The sequence below is a fragment of the Typopeltis vanoorti genome, chromosome 19 (genome assembly GCF_054136105.1).
Source record: "Typopeltis vanoorti isolate ZY-2024b chromosome 19, IOZ_Tvanoo_1.0, whole genome shotgun sequence".
Classification (NCBI taxonomy): domain Eukaryota; kingdom Metazoa; phylum Arthropoda; class Arachnida; order Uropygi; family Thelyphonidae; genus Typopeltis; species Typopeltis vanoorti.
The window spans coordinates 80,403,380-80,424,956 of record NC_143567.1 but is presented as its reverse complement, the minus strand read 5'-3'; the positions used below and the strand labels follow the sequence as shown (position 1 = coordinate 80,424,956).

General features: G+C 36.8%; 1 protein-coding gene across 1 annotated transcript in view; it reads left to right on the top strand.

Annotated features, from left to right (window-relative positions):
- The window catches only part of LOC150096285 (adenosine kinase-like), a 286,808-nt gene that overhangs the window by 218,233 nt on the left and 46,998 nt on the right, over positions 1–21,577 (top strand). Inside the window, exon 9 of the mRNA XM_090409587.1 lies at positions 11,169–11,283. Within this exon, the coding sequence (XP_090265713.1) occupies positions 11,169–11,283 (115 nt within the window). The remainder of the gene's footprint in view (positions 1–11,168; positions 11,284–21,577) is intronic.

Genomic DNA, 21,577 nt, shown 5'->3' with positions numbered 1-21,577 from the left:
CAATCATGTCACGAAATCATAGAGACACCAACAGAAAATCAGAATAAGAACCCGAAAACATTAGAAGCTGCAATCAATATACTGCTTTTCTTGAAGGATTGGCATAATCTCCAAATCTGTGAAAAGCTCTCTTCAGGAAATATTGTTATTTGAAGCAGCTGCAGTAGGGCACAATAAGAAAAATTACTCCACGCAACATCTGTTGTGGAATACCAGTTATGGTTATTCTCTGCATATGCAAAACTAAACTTTTCCAGAGGAATAATTTTATTGTGGGATCTTCTTGACATACCAAATGAAGAGATCTACTTTGAAATGAAAGATCAGGAGTGAGAGCCATGAGAAGAATACTTATTCTTAGGAATGGTCACCTGGTTTCCACCAGGAACATTATTCTTATGTTCAACACACAAAAACCAACAACATCCATCAAAGCAAACTATCTCAACTGTGCCTAGTAAGGCTCTACATACTGAACCTTTTGTACTACTTTAAATATCACAAGTGTGGTCATTCTCAAACTGCCTGTTGTGGCTCTGCAATCTGTGCCCGATGTGGCAGTAAAAGACTATGAGAACAGAAATTATAAGGAAAAAAAACACTAAAATGCCTAATTGAGGGAGACCATCCAGCTTACTTCTGAGAAAAAGGTGAGAAAGATGAGAAGGTGATCCAACAAAAATGAATAGAGCAATGCATCACTTATCAAGAGATGAAGAGGCAATATACCACAAAAATGGCTGCAACATCTAGTAAACCCTTTTATGTCAAGAAGGCAGCTGTTAAAAAAAAAAATGACAATAGGGAACCAAATCTCTTGATCCAGCCTTCTCATAATTATAATATCCCTGGATGCCAATGAAGGAGACCAACAATAGGGACTTACTTCTGAGGACATTCCAAAGAGGGTCTTGCTATATGAAAATCCACTAATGAAAAAAAAAAAATAAAATAATGGAATATGCACTGCAGAGGGTCAAAGACATGCCGTGAAACCCTCTAATAGATGGACCATCTCCAGCTGTCATGGACTCCTCAGTTTCTCCCTGAAGAAGGTAAAATAATTCATATATCAAGTGCTTTAGAGGGAGTATAATATGATAATGTCTCGGATATATTTCATGAAGAAATGATGGATACTGGCTATGCTCAATTCTCTTAAAAGAAAAAATCCAAAGCAAATGAAAAACAAAACTAATCACAGGAAGCCAGATGATACCACTAAAAAGAAATAATGAAAGCATTCCAACAACGGAATTGTGGATTCTATGAAAGCATCGATGATGTCAAGTCCCTTTTGCAAAAGTATAAACCAGTATGCTTCTACCTGCAGGAAATACATAAAGCTGAAAGAGTAATCTGGCATTACAAAATACTACCATTATTTGTAAGGACAGAACAGGGGATGGACCTGCTCATAGAGAAGCTGCCATCCTTCTAGGCAGCCACACCTCTTCCCCCCCCTCCCCCTTCCTGCAAAGTCTCGCTAAATACGAATGTAAGAAGCAGTTACTATCAGACTCCTAGTCGGAACTCTATTAATGATATGCTGCATCTATGGTCCTCTACAGATATCTCAAGATGACCTTGATACTGTCATATTGCATTACTATTTCCTCCCTTTCTTTTAATAGGGGGATTTAAATGGACACAACACTCTTTGGGGTAGTTATCAAACAAATATCAGAGGAAAAATTGAGCATAGGCTCACCAGCAATAATCTGTCCCTCAATAAACACAGGAAGCAATACCTTTTTCCTTATGCCTACATGAACATTCATTGCCAAAAACTAAACTATCTGCTTACCCCCTTCTTTTTTTCTGCTTTTCAAGTGGGAAACTGATGAGAACTTATTTGGTATGATCAATTTCTTGTGATATTCACTTTCCTGCATTATTACTCTATTATGTATATCACAATGGAAAATTGAGCTAGCTTACTGGCTCACCTTCTCATCATTAATAGAAATTGATTTGCAACAATTGGCTCTTCTTTGATCAGCAATGCAGTGAATGTGTTATACAAACTGTCACAGCTGCAGTTCTTAAAACATCTAGTCTGTTTCCATTCTTATCAGTTTTCTTTGATATGGAAAAAAAAGCACATGACACTTCTTGGAGAATTCCCAGCAGCCAAAGAAGCTCAGAAAGAAAGTTTGAGCTATTTTTCAAAGATCATCATCATCATCATCAAATTCCTGCCATGTACCCTCAAGGGGTGTACAGGATATGACAGTACTACATGAAAAAATTACATCATTACTAACTTCCTATCTACAATTTTCCTCCAAATCAGTCTGTTACTTGTCAAGACTCCAACATTATCAGATCTTATATTTCTATCGTCTAAGGCACTTTGTACCGTATCAATCCACCTATATCTTGGTCTTCCTCTGGGTCGTTTTCCTGCCAACCTGGCAGAGAACACTTGTTTTGCTAATCTTTCCTCTCCCATTCTATTTAAGTGACCATACCATCTGATATTAGCTCTGCTAATGCATTCCTGGATGCTGACAATGTCAAGTTCTTTCCTAATATCCTCATTTTTAATATGATATTGCCATTGATGCCATCTGTTCACGCCTCGAATCTTTCTCAGGATTCTCATATCTGCGGTCTCTAGTCTTTGGTCAAGTGTTTTACTTCTGACCCAGCTCTCAGATCCATATGTTAAAATTGGTTTGAACACAGTCTTGTATACAGCTAATTTAGTGTTCCGACTAATTTCTTTCTTATTCTATATGAATTTATTCAATTGACTTCCCACGATACCAGCTTTGCTGGTTCTGTTGTCTATTTCTATGTTTAGTTTACCATCTTCAGTAAAAATTGTGCCTAAGTAGCTGAAATGTTTTACTTGTTCCACAGGTTCTCCATTCACAACACAGTTGACATTTTCAATGATTCTGCCTATTTTCATTGTCTTTGTCTTTTTATTGCTGACCTTCATACCATATCTATTACAACAGCTATTCAATTTAGTCAGAGAATCTTGCAGACTTGTAGCGGATTTATTTAGAAGTATAACATCATCCGCATAAAGCAAAGAGCTGACATTAACATCTCCAATTTTGATATTAGGTTTAATACCACATTCCTTCATAATGTGATCCATATAGATAATGAATAACAGAGGGGATAATGTACATCCCTGTCTCACACCAGATTTAACATTAAACCATCTTCCTGTACTTCAATTCTAACTGCTGACTCACAACTCAAATAAAGACTAAGTATTGCTTGATGTAATGCCCCATTGACACCATATAACTGCAGCGTATTGAATAACTTCTCTCTTGGCACCTTGTCATATGCCTTTTCCAAATCGACAAAACTTAAATACAGATCTTTGTTATATTTCCTTGCTTTCTCGACTATTTGTCGTAAAGTGAAGATCTGATCCTGACAGCCTCTATTTGGCCTGAATCCAGCTTGTTCTTCACCAAGCTTTTCTTCCACAATTCTTCTCAACCGTTTCTCAAGTATACTTGCATAGATCTTGCCAGGAACACTCAGTAGGGAAATACCTCTGTAATTCTCACATTCAGTTTTATTTCCCTTTTTATATATGGGTACTATGAGAGCTCTACTCCAATCATCAGGAATTCGTCCCTCTGTCAAATTTTTCAAAGATATATCCCATAACAACAAACCTAATTGCTTTCAAATGTGCCTGAATTTAAGACACATCTGGCATCAGAGTCAAAAGGAATCCCAGATCCAATATACATCCTTAAGAACAACCTGAACACACTGGTTGCATAGTTGTTGATCTAACAATTGCTTTCACACTCAGGAAGATTTTTGCTAAAACATCAACATCTTATCCTTCCCCCCCAAATTCCTTGCCTAAAAAAAGCAAAGCAGAAAAACAACAAATGGAGTTTTCTTTTTGAATGGCACTGAAGAATACAACAGGCTGTTTACTAGAGAAGAAAGCGATTTACTTAAATGCCATACAATTGCTGTTGGACCAGACAATATCCATTATGAGATGGTAAAACATCAGCCACCACCACATCCATTCATTAACTGTTGTATCTTTACAACAATTTTTGTGAGAGCATATTTCCAAATACCTGCCAAAAGGCAATTATAATTGCCTTTCCTAAGCCAGGTAAGGATCCAAAATCCCCAAATAAGTACCTTCCAATTACTCTGATCAGCTGCTCTGTTTCCATAGTTGACTTTTTACTCTTCTTTCCCTGGCCTCCTGACAAAAATAGCAGGGGCCTTGGGTGATGGGAGACTTCTGGCATGAAGTCTCATCATGTTGCACCATCATATTATTTGTGATTTAAGCCAATAGAGAGTACAGTTTGTTTGGCTAAGTCCAGTGGTGAGCTATGGAAAATTTAACGACTATGCAAGCAAATTTTTTTGCTCGCATTGTCAAGCAAAAAAAAAAAAAAAAAAAAGGCCTAATACTTATATTGCGACTTTGTAGAGCTTCTGACAGATATGATAATTCCTGTAGGATATCAATCATTAATGCTAGATCTTTAAAAATTCCAAATTGAGAAGTCAGTTTAAAAAGCCCTTATATTTATCATTTGATGCAAAATGCTGGCATAAAGCTGGGTAATTTCTCCACAAGCAAGAGCCGTTCGTAAACTGCAAGCTGCTCATAGTGGTCCAAACGCACGGTTGATCTTTAAAATTTCGATACCAAGGTCTTTTGCAATCGTATTTAATTCTCGTTGATTTTTTGGTGATTGGTGATAAAAAGCATAGAATTTATTCATAAATATTTCAAAATGATTTATTTCTTTAATGTTTTTTATCGAATTGTCTAATGCTAAGTGTAAATGATGAGCGCAATGCCAAATCACAATGTTGGGAAATTTTTGTATAAGTTTGATTGCAACACCTGATTTGTTTCCTAATATTACACTAGCTCCATCAGAACAAAACGCAATGAAATGATTTTTATATAGTTATCAGAAAATCCATATGAATTTAGAGTAGCAATTATAGTAGTATGTATTCATTCCACGGTGGCATTTTCTAGTTCTACAAGATTATTAAACAAGAAGAACAAGGGGCTCACAAATTTGAGAAAAATTTAACAAAGGACTCATGCGAGCCCCTTATAGCTCACCACTGGCTAAGTCCCAATTTGGCAGCCCATCTTCGTTCATTCAGTACCCCGTGGATACCTAGTAATGGGCTCACCACACTAAGGTGAAGCTTGGACATTAGGTTAGAAGCCCAAGTTGCTTCTCTGCATTCCTTATAAATGATGCGGACAGAGAATTACTAAAATGAAGAGCCAAAAGGATCTTTATTTCATTAATTACTTTTACGCACTGACAAGAGTTTGCTTACGAAAAATATATCTTTCTGACATTTCAAGTTCCTTACCATTGAATGAGAGTTTTTGCTCCCTCAATGCCTGGTCTCTGAAGAGAACTAACCAGTTCAAAATAGCTGTCAGGTCAGTCAAACCTTGTCAAAATTGACTAATAAAAGGTGAATATGTAGACACTCTGTCCACACTAAGGCAACTCCTGAATGCTGGTGAGTGTATTCCATAAGCTCTCTGGTCAACGTACCTAACAAAACTTTCATAGTTTCTACATTCGGCTTTGAAATAATGCTGGATCTTATATCCACTTTGCTTATATAATATGAATTTATTTTGTTTAGATATGGAGAATATTGTCGTGCTGTTGCAGATTTTAGGCATAGTCTGATTTTATATCTGCTCCTTTAAAAGGGAAGTTTCTACTCCTTTTGGATCTGGTGATCTGTATCCATGGCTTAGTCTGCCACTCAAGAAAAACTAGTGTAGATAATGGATATGGTTTCTGTATTCTTCCATTTCTGATGTACTTTGGACAAACTGTAAGAATAGCTAATATTGTTCTGGAAGACAGTTATTTCATCATGGGATACACATCACTGAATCCAATAGGAGAGAAACCTTCCTTTTAAAAAGAAGGCAGATATAAATCTGAGAGACTATTTCTAGAATCCACCATAATACTACGACATTCTCCAAATCTAAAAAACTTATGGAAAGCCATCTTTCTTCTGTACATCATGTAGGATTCTACCTTTTTACTCAGTGTGTTTGCCTTTCTCCTGGTGTGTCTGTGTGCACATACTTCATGTATGTGCACATTAAAAAAGGGTGGCACACCATTTGGCAACTCCTATAGGTAGAGATGACCTTGCAAATGCTTCTGCCTGGTATTTCAGCTTGGGCCTAGCTCCCACTGATGAGACCTTTTTCAGCGGCCCTGAGAGAAAGCTCCATGTTCCAGTCCTTCTTCAAACCTGTTCCAGCGGATTCCAGCAACAGTTTAGGAGAACCGAAAAGAGAGCTCCGATTGAAGTCCTGCCTTGGTAAGATTCCTTTGTTCTTTTTGTGGGTTTTTTTAGTCCTATACACGGCATTCCGCTGTTTTATAGGAATAGACTATCCTTGGAAAGTCTTCTTCCTTTCTTTCGTTAAATAATGTCTTCGGTTTTACCGAGGGTAAGAACCCTCGGGTTCAAAATAGATACAGAGATTGAGAAGAGGACGTTTGCTAGAACCATTATTGATAAAGTAGGGGCAGACAAAATTTTCGGTTTCACACCTTATGGGGGTGGAAGATTTCAGGTTACATGCACGGACGTTGCAACACGGGAAAAACTGCTGAATGGAGTAGAATGCAAAGGGAAACTTTATCATCCTTTTGTGGTGGGAAGCGTTTCCAAAACAGTTAAAATTGATCGATTCCCGCTCGAATATTTAGAAGAAGACAGGGATGTAATAGTAAAAGTCTTCTCGAAATGGGGAGCTGTCCGGGATATAAAAATTGGCACGGACGCTGATTTTCCTCAGTGGAAGTCAGGAGAAGTTTCGTTCTCGATCATGATGAAGGCAGAAATCCCAAACTTTGTCATGATCGGGTCAGCCAGGGTAATGGTCAGTTACCTGGGCGTAAAGAGACAGTGCTTTCGGTGCGGATCACTGGAACATTTAGGCGCGGACTGCCCCAAGAACAAGTGCAGGAACTGCATGGGGGCAGGACATGCGCTAGCCCAGTGTGAAGCACCCTGTCTGAAATGCAAGGATACTACCCACAAAGTCAACGTTTGTCCTAGCAGGACACACACCGAGAGAATAGGAGGTGCCATTTTGCCAATTCCAGCAAATATTTCAACCAAGAGCTCAGAGCCTACAAGTCATGACTACCTGACTGCAGATAAGACAGTGACAGAAATTACCACTATAGATCCTGACGTTTTCCCAGCACTTACAACCCTAGTTATGGTGATAACAAATGACAAAATTCAACCACCTACTGGCAACAAGACAGAAAGAAAAACGAAATGCTAGAAAAATCATCGAAACCGAGGATGAAATGGAAACGGAGAATAACACCAATGCCACTAAACGACCTATCACACCAGAAGAAGAAGAAAATAAAAGAACCAAACTAAATTACGACAGCCCAGCAGAAACGTCAAGTTCAGAGGAGGAGGAAGAAAAAGGAAATAAAACAGACACCCATTTAGAAACAGATGAACAGGAACAAAGAGACGATCTAAGACCCATAGGAGAATCCCACAATCCTAGAAAAAAATCTCATAGAGGAATTCCAGGCAAAGCTGAAACAAAGGCAATCTCACGCAAAGGCCAATGCACCTATATTGCATCTCTTAAAAGATTTCCCCGAGGAGGAGGCGAGACTACGAAAAGCAATAGAAACATTCGGAGACATTCAACTGATACCCACAGGACAAAACGGGCCAAGAGTCGTCAGTGCAGAATGGAACGACGTGTTTGTCGATAATATAGATGAAATCACTCCTGAAAAGATCATTGGTCTTATCAATGCAGAGGACGACGTGGGACTAGCACTGCACAGAGGCCTCTACATGCTAAACCACGTCCGTGGAGACAAATTAGCAGATCTCATCATCAAAACCCACAACAATAGACAGCAGGAGGATTTAAACCTCGTCTAACAAGTCAGTCGACTCCTAGTATCGATCTGCCAGAGGGGGAGAAAAAATAAAAATAAAAAAATATAAAAAAATTCTGGTTTGTTTTTTCTTCTTTTTGTCCTCTTTCAGATTAGAATTTTTGTTGTAAAAAAGGTCTATGTCTGTTCCACACAGGAGGGGGTATCCTGAGAACCTGGGCTGCGAAGGCTTACACCGAGGCGGTGCAGCTCCTTGTGGGCTGCATCACCCAGGCCAGGCTCTTCCCCCGCTCTTCTAAGTATTAAACTGGTCATTCAGGTTTAAATTTCAGAATTTACCTAGTTTCTTACAAATTGTTATATGTAATTTTTAATGTTATTTACTAGTTCCTCTTTTTCATGTGGTGCTTCTTTCATTTGTTTTTCCCCACTTTCCTCGAGCAGACACCTGAAGAGGTGACTGACTGGGGAAAGCTGAAAAGAACGGATGGAGGGAGATAATGTCGGAGATCTGCTTGGTGCTGACATTTAAGTCAGGCCAAGTAGATCGACTGAGGCCTCTTTTAACTATCTACTACTATCCACTCTATCTTTTTCTCCTCCTCTCTCACTGTCAAGCTGACTCTCAGCACAACTTTTTTTTAAATCTAAAGAGGCCAGTGATGAAAGGCATGAACTCCAATTTGACCTCAATAAAGGTCGAAACTAGTTTGGGTAGTGGCCCTTCCCTTAATGCATAACATTAGACATATCCGCAAGGAGATGCGTTTTGCATTAAAGGAGATACTGAGGCAGGAGTGTTGGAAGCTTGCTCCACCTTTGCAACGAGTTTTCCTGGTGTTGTATCACCTTACCCTAGTCCTGAAGATACTTTCAGGTGCAAACTTTGTTTGCTCACACTTGGATAAGAGATTAAAATAAATTTATTATACTTCATGTATGTCTTTGCACCCATGAAGATGCCTTGATGACCAAGGCAAAATATTGGCCTAATAATGTTATAGCTAAATAAACTTTACCATTATTTCACTATTTACTGAGGTATTCTCAAGGTTAGTGATCATTAACACAGGACAAAATGAGTATGAGCATAATATATTTAAGCTGACTACATCCAAACAATGGCTGCACCTGGTTACACAGTTAGGAGTATTATTTTTTTTTTAATTTTTTTATGAAGGTTCCCAAATCTTCAGCAATTTTTTGCAACCAAATTTATTTAGTTGGAAATCAGTTAGGGATTCTGTAGAGCACATGCTGATTCCCATTATAGTCATTTCTGAATTGGCATCCTTTTAAAGTGGTAGTTTTTATCCATCTTATCCTATCCAGAAGACTGGATACGACACCTTTCATGTGATAAAATAGAGAAAAACAACCACTCTGAAAGGATGTTTTCCCATATTGAGTCATGAATATAGTTTCAATGAAATCTAACCTATCTAAAAATTAAAATTCTGATTTATGAAAAATCAAACAAACATGAAAGCAATCAGAAGTTACTAAATAGTATGGAATTATGTGCTATACAGTATTTTAGCTGTCATATGAAGTGTCACATGATTAACACATTTCTAATTATTATTATGAGACATCCCTAAGGAGTCCAAGGACTTATCAAGGGAGGCACCCTCTGCAATGAACTGTCTATCTACATTACTTATCCTACATCTACACATAATGCCACTGTTACTTCACATGTCATTTCATAATCCATCAAAGTTTCAAGCTATTTGAAAACGTAAGCAAAACAGCATTCTCACATAAAATTAGATCAGTGAAAATAATCAACCATCTAAATGCATTCACAAATGCATCCATGTTGTAGTACAATTTGAACTCTCAACATATAAGTTAGAAAGCAGGGAGTACTTTCCATAGCTAGTAGGTTGGATTGATCTCGACTTCTCATGTGGGTTTAGAAATAACTTGTGATGTTGATGAGCTTCCATAGTAGGGTGGGGGTGTCAAAATTTTAGTGGCCTTCATTCATTTACTCGTTTGATTAATAATTTCAGTTGCCTATATACATAAGATCATATGGCTTTAAAAAGTATGCATCACAGAATTCACATTACTGAAAATTAAATCCTCTTCCCTTTTCTGGTCTAATTTCTGAATGTAGAGCATTCATATTTATTTCATTTTTGATAGAGTATAGCTAATAATTCCACCCCCCCCCCTATAAATCTCATGATAATTGCTGTTTGGACACTAATTGAGTTTTTTTAACAGCAGCATTGTTTTAATATATTCCAAATATCAAGAGGCTGAATGAGATGGGCGTTAAATCGAATAAAGAGATTAAGCTTGCAATCTGGAAGAAGACACCGTGGAGGCAGCAAAAGTTAAATATGGATAATAATCTGTTGCATCAAGAATGCAAAATTGATTTGGTAAGGAAAAGTGCAGTGTCAGGGCAAGAAAAATCCTAGTTCTTTTGATACGTGGCAAGTAGAAGAAAGAATGATTAGGGTTAGATTATAGTGAATAAATGAAAATGATGGTTGCTACCAGTATTCCAGACATCATATGGATGATTCTGTAAAGATTAGTTATTTCATGGTCATCTCCATGAAATAATGCTGAGTTGTGCAAATTTAATGCTGATTAAAAGCTATAGTGCTAAATCAAATATGTTGAGTTATAAGAGCAGTTAATGAAATAAGAACCGATACATCTATTCTTCATTTGTGAACTTTACTTAAAATCAGAATTTAGGTAAGGTGAGTTAAAGTTATTTAAAACAATGAAAATGAAATATGTTTCAATAATTAGATGTTTCTTGTTTCATTTTAAATGAAGTAGGATATGGGAACATGCGAACAAAGATATATTGGCAAGGGGCTAGAGAAGTTAAACTAAAATGGTTTCCAGTTTCTGTAATGTGAGTTGTCAAATCAGATTGAGAGAATGCCATTTGATGAAGACCCTTGTAAGAAGGAGGGAGAATGTGATTGTGGCATATTAGTTGGTAAGGGATTGTTAGAATAATTTGGAAGAGATTTTTTTCATAGAAATGGAGGGAAACAAGAGGCCAACAGGCAGTATAAGGAGGCTGTGAACAAGGAGATGAGGAGCATGTTTTTTGCATGGATATGGATTGTTGTTGATGAGCATAATGCATCACCTGAGAGTGTGGTGATTGTGGAAATGTTTAATGAACAGCTTGATAAACATAGTCTTTTGACATCTTGAAAGTAGGAATGACACTATATTCATTAACGTGTTTTTTTTTTTCCCTAGACCAGTAATGTAAAGGAAATTGCTCTTAAAATATCCAAGCTGCCAAAGAAGAATAAACAAAGATCAAGAATTGTAGTTATAACTGCTGGTAAAGATCCTGTTGTTGTAGCACAAGGTAAGTTTATTTAAATACAGTTACGAAATTTGTTGAAGCAAGGAATATTAGCTGCACTTGCCATGTCATATTGCTACAGGCTGTGTTGTGCAAATTTAATGCTGATTAAAAGCAATAGCACTAAATCAAATATGTTGAGTTATTAGAGCAGTTAAATGAAATAAGAACTGATACATCTATTCTTCTTTTGTCATCTTTCCTTATAATCAGAATTTAGTTAAGGTGAGTTAATGTTATTTAAAACAGTGAAAATTAAAGATGTTTCAAGAACCAGGTGTTTCTTGTTTCATTTTAAATGAAGTAGGAAATCTATGTTCAGGTTGTGAAAAGTATGGAAATGGAATCAAATTTTAGTTTAACAATAAACTTCGTTAATGATATATCAACCGTTAAGATTCTATCATTTATACTAGGTTGTATCTAGGTTATATAAATTATAATCAATTCTCACTACAGCAATAATACCGAAATCATGGCTCACAAGCTACTTGTGCCTCATTGAGGTTTGCAAAATTGCCTCAAGAGCTGCAGAAAGGTGGCTCTTGGAACAGTTTTGATTTTTATGGTATTTATCACAATAAAAACATATAATAACATACCTCAAATACAATACAATACATCCAAATACAATTTTTTTCACATAATACAAATAAATATTAAAAATAATGAAAAAATAAAGAAAATTTGAATTGACAGTAAAATACATCATACAAAATATGTATGACATTTTGTTCTGTGTGACAGTCACCAGTGGGATAATATAATTAACACCAGCCAGCAGAGCAAACAATTTTAGTGTTATTGAAATTAAAAATAGTAAATTGGAAGAGTACAAAGCTAAATTAGGATTACACAATTTTCAGCTTAGGTTTGATGAACTAAAGAAGTTAGTCATGCTTTGAACTTGTAAATCCTTTTCTGATTGCTGAAATAAAGAGCCAAAAGACTTCACTTCAGCGATGCAAAATTATTCCAATTAAGTGGATATTGAATCCAAAATTATTTCAAAGCCAAATAAGCTACAAGAGTTTCATGCTGAATATAGAAACTATAAAAGTTTCGGCGAATCCAAGTGTGAGCAAACCTTTCATGACAGGGGCAACTCGTGGTAAAGGTGGAGTAAGCTCTGATCACTTTCCATAGTATTTCCCATAATGTAAAGCACATCTCCTTGCAGACATATATGATGCTATACATTTTTTTTTGGGGGGGGGGGGGTCACTACCCAGACCAGTTTCGACCTTTGTTGAGGTCTCATCAGTGGATAGGTAGACCCAGAGATGTAAATACCCAGGTTGAAGTGATGCAGAAGTTATACTTTACCATATGAGTTTCCAAAAGTTGTCACATCACAAAAGGCACCAAGAATTACTGAAATAAAGATCCAAAAGGCTTCACTTCTGCAACGCAAAATTATTCAAATTAATTGGATATTGATTGGTGCTTAAGGGTCAAAGCTGTATAACTGAGAGGAGACCTCCACATAGCCTTTAAAGGAATGCGGAGAACCGACCAGGGCTTCTGACCTAATGTCCAATCCTCACCTTCTCGTGGTGCACCCTGTTGGGTATCTACTTTGATACTGAACGAATGAGGATGGGCTGGCAATTTGGGATTTAGCCGACCAAATTGTATTCTTATTGGTTAAACCAAAATAAAAAATGATGGTACAACATGACAAAATTTCATGCCGGCTGGGGCATCGCCCAGTTAAACAAGGCCCCCATTGTTTTCGCCAGGGAACCAGGGCAAACAGCGAAAAGTCAGCAACTGGAACAAATCTGAAAACAAACCCCAACTCAACATCACCAGAGTTAAAGATCAGTACTATCAACGTAAGAAGCCTGGCAAAGAAATGGAGCTAGGTGAGGAATTAGATAAGTACCAGATCGACATAATAGGGGTGACTGAAACAAAAAACACCAAAACTGGTGAGATCTTTCTGAGCAATAAATACAAAATGTTATATTCAGGCAATGACAATCAAGGAAAAGAAGGAATAGCCATAGTATTCAACACAAAATATGAGGCTGATCTTCTTGAATGGCAGTCAGTCTCAAGTAGAGTAATGTGGACAAATATGAGAATGGGGAACTGGACAATGAGACTTATTTGTGCCTATGGTCCCACAGAAGGTTCTACTAAGGTAGAAGTGGAGGAATTTTTTGAGGCTTTAGAAAAAGCAACTGACACAATGAAAAAGGAAAAGTTGGTCCTTGTTGGGGATCTAAATAGTAGAGTAGGAAATGATTGTGAGACATACAAAAATATTTTGGGAAAATTTGGAGAAAAGAGCAAAGCTAATAATAATGGCAAATATCTGTTGGATTTCTGCTCAGGACATGGACTGGTTATTACTAACACCATGTTCCAACATAAAAATGTGCACAAATTCACATGGAGAGAAGAGGCTAGGAATAAGAAAAGTCTCATTGACTATGTTGTTGTTGATAGTGATGTTTTCTTCCTGGTCAGGACACCACAGTGTACAGAGGATTTGAAATTGGAAATGATCACTATTTAGTCTTGAGCAGGATAAAATTGAATTTCATATTGAAAAGAATAACATGTAAGAAAGTTTTAAAGCGAATAAAAGTTAAGCAGCTCTCAGATGTGAACTGTAGATTAAAATACAGAAATATTATTGAAAAGAAAATGAAAGAGTTTGAGAACAGGAATCAAACCTTGGAGATTCAGTGGCAAACTGAAGGAAACATTGATTGATTCTGCCAGAGAGGCATGTGGTGAGGTTGTGTGCAAGGATAAAAAAAATCAGAACTCCCTGGTGGACACAGGAAGTTAAAGAGGCAGTGAAGGAAAAGAAGAAAGCATATCAAAAGTTCCTGGCAAATAAGTCAGCTTTTACTCTTACAGAATACAGAGACAAATGTAAGAAAGCTAAACAGTGTGTAAAACTAGCTAAACAAAAGTCATGGGAGGACTTTGGCAAGAATATAGAAAATAAATATCAAGAAGGTGGCAAAATATTCTGGAGGTTGTTGAAGAAGCTTAGGAATGGAGGAAAGAGTGCTGTAAAAGGAATTAGAGATGATAAAGGTGAAATGAAAACAGGAGAAAAAGATATCCTTGAAGTATGGAGTAATTACTTTGAAAAACTGCTAAATGAAACAAGCAGTGATGACAGCACAGTGATAAAAAAACACTGACCAGGCATGCAATCAGGAATACATATCCATACTTGAAGTAGAAAAAGGCTGTCAGGATCAGATCTTCACTTTACGACAAATAGTCGAGAAAGCATGGGAATATAACAAAGATCTGTATTTAAGTTTTGTCGATTTGGAAAAGGCACATGACAAGGTGCCAAGAGAGAAGCTATTCAATACGCTGCAGTTATATGGTGTCAATGGGGCATTATATCAAGCAATACTTAGTCTTTATTTGATTTGTAAGTCAGCAGTTAGAATTGAAGGAAGTACAGGAAGATGGTTTAATGTTAAATCTGGTGTGAGACAAGGATGTACATTATCCCCTCTGTTATTCATTATCTATATGGATCACATTATGAAGGAATGTGGTATTAAACCTAATATCAAAATTGGAGATGTTAATGTCAGCTCTTTGCTTTATGCGGATGATGTTATACTTCTAAATAAATCTGCTACAAGTCTGCAAGATTCTCTGACTAAATTGAATAGCTGTTGTAATAGATATGGTATGAAGGTCAGCAATAAAAAGACAAAGACAATGAAAATAGGCAGAATCATTGAAAATGTCAACTGTGTTGTGAATGGAGAACCTGTGGAACAAGTAAAACATTTCAGCTACTTAGGCACAATTTTTACTGAAGATGGTAAACTAAATATAGAAATAGACAACAGAATCAGCAAAGCTGGTATCGTGGGAAGTCAATTGAATAAATTCATATGGAATAAGAAAGAAATTAGTCGGAACACTAAATTAGCTGTATACAAGACTGTGTTCAAACCATTTTAACTTATGGATCTGAGAGCTGGGTCAGAAGTAAAACACTTGACCAAAGACTAGAGACCGCAGATATGAGAGTCCTGAGAAAGATTAGAGGCGTGAACAGATGACATCAATGGCAATATCATATTAAAAATGAGGATATTAGGAAAGAACTTGACATTGTCAGCATCCAGGAATGCGTTAGCAGAGCTAATCTCAGATGGTATGGTCACTTAAATAGAACGAGAGAGGAAAGATTAGCAAAACAAGTGTTCTCTGCCAGGTTGGCAGTAAAACGACCCAGAGGAAGACCAAGATATAGGTGGATTGATACGGTATAAAGTGCCTTAGACGATAGAAATATAAGATCTGATAATGTTGGAGTCTTGACAAGTAACAGACTGATTTGGAGGAAAATTGTAGATAGGAAGTTAGTAATGATGTAATTTTTTCATGTAGTACTGTCATATCCTGTACACCCCTTGAGGGTACATGGCAGGAATTTGATGATGATGGTGATGATGATTGGATATTGAATCCAACATTATTTCAAAGCCCAAATAGAGAAACTACAAGAGTTTCCCCCATGTCATGAATGGTTTGCTTACGCTTGGATCCTCCCTAACTTTTATAGTTTCTATATTCGGCATGAAACTTTTCTCTATTCGGCTTTGAAATAATGTTGGATTCAATATCCATTTAATTTGAATAACTTTCTTGATTGACTTCATCAACAATGGATGGCCTATTACCATACCTTTTTGCTACAGAAGCTGTTTCAAATGCAAACAAAATTTTTATAATGATAGGAGGATGTGGGTTTAAAAATGATACACAAGAGATTTTCTCTTGTTGACTTTTGAAAATAAATATCAGAAGCAAAGTATCCTCACCTCAGGAAAACCAGTTTCTGACTTTTCTCAAGTTTTGAGACAACTAATTACTGTGAAGATCTCTTTTCAGTAATAAAATTTGTAAAGTTAAACCATTGTGCTACCCTCACCAACAAACATTCGATGAGCTTCTTACCAGCTTCATCAGCCAGATTTTAAAGCGTTAACAGGAAAAGAAAGATCCAATCTGAGCCCTCTGTGAGCAGTAATTAAACAGCCTAATAATATGATTACAGTATTCCCCTGCTTTTTGCCATTCTACTCTTTTGTTCCTTTCAAATAAAACCATGATCCTTATACTTGCCATGTGGTTCACTCTTTCTCCATGTTTTGCCAACCTTCCATGCACTTCTCTCAATCGACTTGCAAGAATCAAAATATTTAAAGGTAAGCTTTTATTAATTTTACTGTACTTTTTTATATCCTAGTGTGTTATTCGGCTTTCAACACGTTTACAAGTGATATGGTAACTTATTTATGCATTTTCAAACTAAATAAATGCTAGGTGAAAACCAATAGAACATTTTTCATATCTGAAAATTGTCCTATGTTGCTCTTGGGCCTAAAAAACTTGGGCCACCATTGCACTTGCACTGCTGTAACAAATTAAGTCATGATCAGAGACCCATAGGAACAATATGCTAAAAGAATTCACTCTTCACTATAGCAAACTTTTCCTGTGGTTCCTGCAAGTTTGCTGTACTGATATTTTGATCCTCATATTAGCATCATCTTCTGTTACTTGTATCATTAGATACCACCTTATCAAACAGCTTAGTTCAGAGTGTTCAAAGTGGATGCATATGCAGTGCTTTTGATGTTAAAGCACTTTAAATTGAGGAAAATGTATTCCTGCCCCCCTCCCCCCCCCAAAAAAAAGAGACCAAGAGTCCTGAATTCAAAATAGTAAGCTTAATGTTAACTACTTGCTGAACCTTGTATTATTAATTGGAGTAGCTAGCATTTAGTCATATATTGATAATGGGGAGGGGATAATTTTTAGGGAAGCCCTTCAACATGTGTTGGCTTCTTTCGCTTATATCCAGTCCTGTTTTTAACATTCGTGTTAGTAGGCAAGTCACTAAATTGCACTCCTTAATTCAGTTGCTAAGGCAGGAAATTGATGTTGGAAGTTTATTTGCACTTGGTTAGAGTATAATAAATTTAGTTTAATTCTTTATCCAAGTGTAAGCAAACAAAGTTTGTGCCTGAAAATATCTTCAGGACTGAGGTAAGGTGGTGCAACTTGTAGCAAAGGTGGACCAAGCTCTCATCACTCCTTGTCTCAGTATCTCCCATAATGCAAAGCACATCTCCTTGCAGACATGTATACTGCTATGTTTTTTAAGGGAAGGGCCACTACCCAGACTGGTTTCAACCTTTATTGAGGTCTCGTCAGTGGGAGGCAGACCCAGAGTGGTGGTACTAAAGCAGAAGCAATGGAGAGGTCATGTTTACCTATACGAGTTGCCATCCAGTGTACCACCTTATTATTAAATTACTCTGGATTTAGAGAAAGATGTAGGCAACTCATATAGGTAAATATGACCTTTCCATTGCTTCTGCCTTAGTACTACCACTCTGGGTCTGCCTCCCACTGACGAGACCTCTATAAAGGTCGAAACCGGTCTGGATAGTGGGGGATACTGAGACAAGGAAAGATGAGAGCTTGGTCCACCTTTGCTATGAGTTGCCAAGGTATGTACCACCTTACCTCAGTCCTGAAGATATTTTCAGGCACAAACTTGGCTTGCTCACACTTGGATAAAGGATTAAACTAAATTTATTATTGTAGGAAATTGATTTGAGAAGAAAGTGGAGTGGAGTTTGAAACCTCTGGGTTTGCAAGATGGAAATGAAAGTATAAACTAGAATAAGTAGTCCTTTTATTATCTGGAGAGCTATTTCTCCAAACTTTGTTTAGAAAAACTGATTCTTGTATGAGTTAAGTTTGATTGCCTCTAGTGCTTCTTTGCAACACTATTCATGCTAGCATCTGGTTTTGGGTAATGTTTCCTACTCTTTCAGTTTGTTCAATGATAGATTGGAGGAACATCACTGGATAGTTGAAATCCTTGACTTATCATCATTCCTTCATCTGCCTAAGGCAGATGAGTTAAGCCATAAGCAATAGGTTTCCATCCTGTCTATCTGCAGCAACGTTTTTTTCAATTTCTGTAAGACCACTTTTACCCTACTTTAAAAGTGTCTCTTAGCTCCCATTCTATATCTTAACTCCTTTGTAATGTCTGCTGTGCCATTGTAAACGTATGTCTCTTAGCTCCTTGGTAATATTACGCTATTATTTATTTTACTTTAATTCTATTTTATATATTTGCCTTCTCTTTACACTTTATTTACTTTACTTGTTTTTCTTACTATATATACCTTTACTCTATTTCTTACGCATTACACTTTTACTTGAGTTACTACAGGTTATCTAATTTCTAATACCTTGGGAACCTTGGAAAGTTTAATGTTTCGACTGTGCCACCAAGACAAATGTGATAAACAGTTGACGCAACACTAATAAAGGTTGCCGCTTTTGACAACAAAAAGATACAACAGGTCAGGTGGCAGCAATAGTTCCTTCTATTTTCAAAAAGTTTGGTTTCTTTTTGGACAGAAGGTGTCCCTTTAGGCATTATATATAATTAAGATCACCTGCAGAATCTTTCTAAATCTTTCTCAGGCTTTATTGACAGTCGTGGCTACTCTTATTTAACTTTGAACACAGGTTCGCATTTTTTTTTTAGAAACTGTGCATTGGAATAAGGATCAGTGAATACACATTCTTTAGCATAACAAATATATTTATTAAACTAGGATACATTAATACAGTTTCTTAAATGAATTGGCTCTTCAGAAAATTAAAAGCTAAGAATTAGAGTCTCATGCAATATACACATAATATACAGGAATACTATAATAAATTTAGTTTAATCCTTTATCAAAGTGAGAGCAAACAAAGTTTGCGCCTGAAAGTATCTTTAGGATTGGGGTAAGGTGGTACAACACCAGGCAACTTGTTGTACTCAATATCTATCTCAGTATCTCCCATAATGCAAAACACATCTCCTTGCAGATATGTATAATGTTATGCATTAAGGTAAGGGCCACTACCCAGACTAGTTTCGACCTTTATTGAGGTCTCTTCAGTGGGAGCCAGGCCCAAGTGGAGATACCGGGCAGAAACATTAGCAAGGTCATCTCTATCTATATTGAAGAGCCCTCAATAAAGGTCGAAACTTACCTTAATGCATAACATTATACATATCCGCAAGGAGATGTGTTTTGCATTATGGGAGATACTGAGATAGCAGTGATGTTAGCTTGCTCCACCTTTGCAACGAGTTGCCCAGTGTTGTACCACCTTACCCCAGTCCTGAAGATACTTTCAGGTGCAAACTTTGTTTGCTCTCACTTGGATAAAAGATTAAACTAAATTTATTATAGTCAACCAAGTGAAAAATAAACTTTCAACATTTTTCATCATACAGCAATACTATCATATACTAATCTATAATCTCATTCATTCTGCTGCTAATAATTATAATCTCATACAGTTTACATACATAATAAACAGGCAACAATACTATCATATAAAAATCTATGTTCTCATCTCATCTCATCTCATCCTAGAACTAATCTGCTCAAGCATCATCAAATTCCTGCTATGTACCCTCAAGGGGTGTACAGGATATGACAGTACTACATGAAAAAATTACATCATTACTAACTTCCTATCTACAATTTTCCTCCAAATCAGTCTGTTACTTGTCACGACTCCAACATTATCAGATCTTATATTTCTATCGTCTAAGGCACTTTGTACCGTATCAATCCACCTATATCTTGGTCTTCCTCTGGGTCTTTTTGCTGCCAACCTGGCAGAGAACACTTGTTTTGCTAATCTTTCCTCTCCCATTCTATTTAAGTGACCATACCACCTGAGAATTGCTCTGGTAACGCATTCCTGGATGCTGCCAATGTCAAGTTCTTTCCTAATATCCTCATTTTTAATATGATATTGCCATTAATGCAATCTGTTCGTGCCTCTAATCTTTCTCAGGACTCTCATATCTGCAGTCTCTAGTCTTTGGTCAAGTGTTTTACTTCTGACCCAGCTCTCAGATCCATAAGTTAAAACTGGTTTGAACACAGTCTTGTATACAGCTAATTTAGTGTTCCGACTAATTTCTCTCTTATTTCATATGAATTTATTCAATTGACTTCCCACAATACCAGCTTTGCTGATTCTGTTGTCTATTTCTATATTTAATTTACCATCTTCAGTAAAAATAGTGCCTAAGTAGCTGAAATGTTTTACTTGTTCCACAGGTCCTCCATTCACAACACAGTGGACATTTTCAATGATTCTGCCTATTTTCATTGTCTTTGTCTTTATATTGCTGACCTTCATACCATATCTATTACAACAGTTATTCAATTTAGTCAGAGAATCTTGCAGACTTGTAGTGGATTTATTTAGAAGTATAACATCATCCGCATAAAGCAAAGAGCTGACATTAACAACTCCAATTTTGATATCAGGTTTAATACCACATTCCTTCATAATGTGATCCATATAGATAATGAATAACAGAGGGAATAATGTACATCCTTGTCTCACACCAGATTTAACATTAAACCATCTTCCTGTACTTCCTTCAATTCTAACTGCTGACTTACAAATCAAATAAAGACTAAGTATTGCTTGATATAATGCCCCATTGACACCATATAACTGCAGCGTATTGAATAGCTTCTCTCTTGGCACCTTGTCATGTGCCTTTTCCAAATCGACAAAACTTAAATACAGATCTTTGTTATATTCCCATGCTTTCTCGACTATTTGTCGTAAAGTGAAGATCTCATCCTGACAGCCTCTATTTGGCCTGAATCCAGCTTGTTCTTCACCAAGCTTTTCTTCCACAATTCTTCTCAACTGTTTCTCAACTATACTTGCATAGATCTTGCCAGGAACACTTAGTAGGGAAATACCTCTGTAATTCTCACATTCAGTTTTATTTCCCTTTTTATATATGGGTACTATGAGAGCTCTACTCCAATCATCGGGAATTCGTCCCTCTGTCCAGGCTTTCTGAACTATGCAGTGCATCCACTGTAAGACTTTTATACCACCATACTTCAGCATTTCTGGTCGAATATCATCTACTCCTGCTGCCTTTCCACATTTCAAGCCTTTGATGGCTTTTTCTACTTCAAGTATGGATATGTATTCCTGACTGCATGCCTGGTCAGTGTTTTTTATCACTATGCTGTCATCACTGCTTGTTTCATTTAGCAGTTTTTCAAAGTAATTACTCCATACTTCAAGGATATCTTTTTCTCCCTTTTTCATGTCACCTTTATCATCTCTAACTCCTTTTACAGCACTCTTTCCTCCATTCCTAAGCTTCTTCAACAACCTCCAGAATATTTTGCCACCTTCTTGATATTTATTTTCT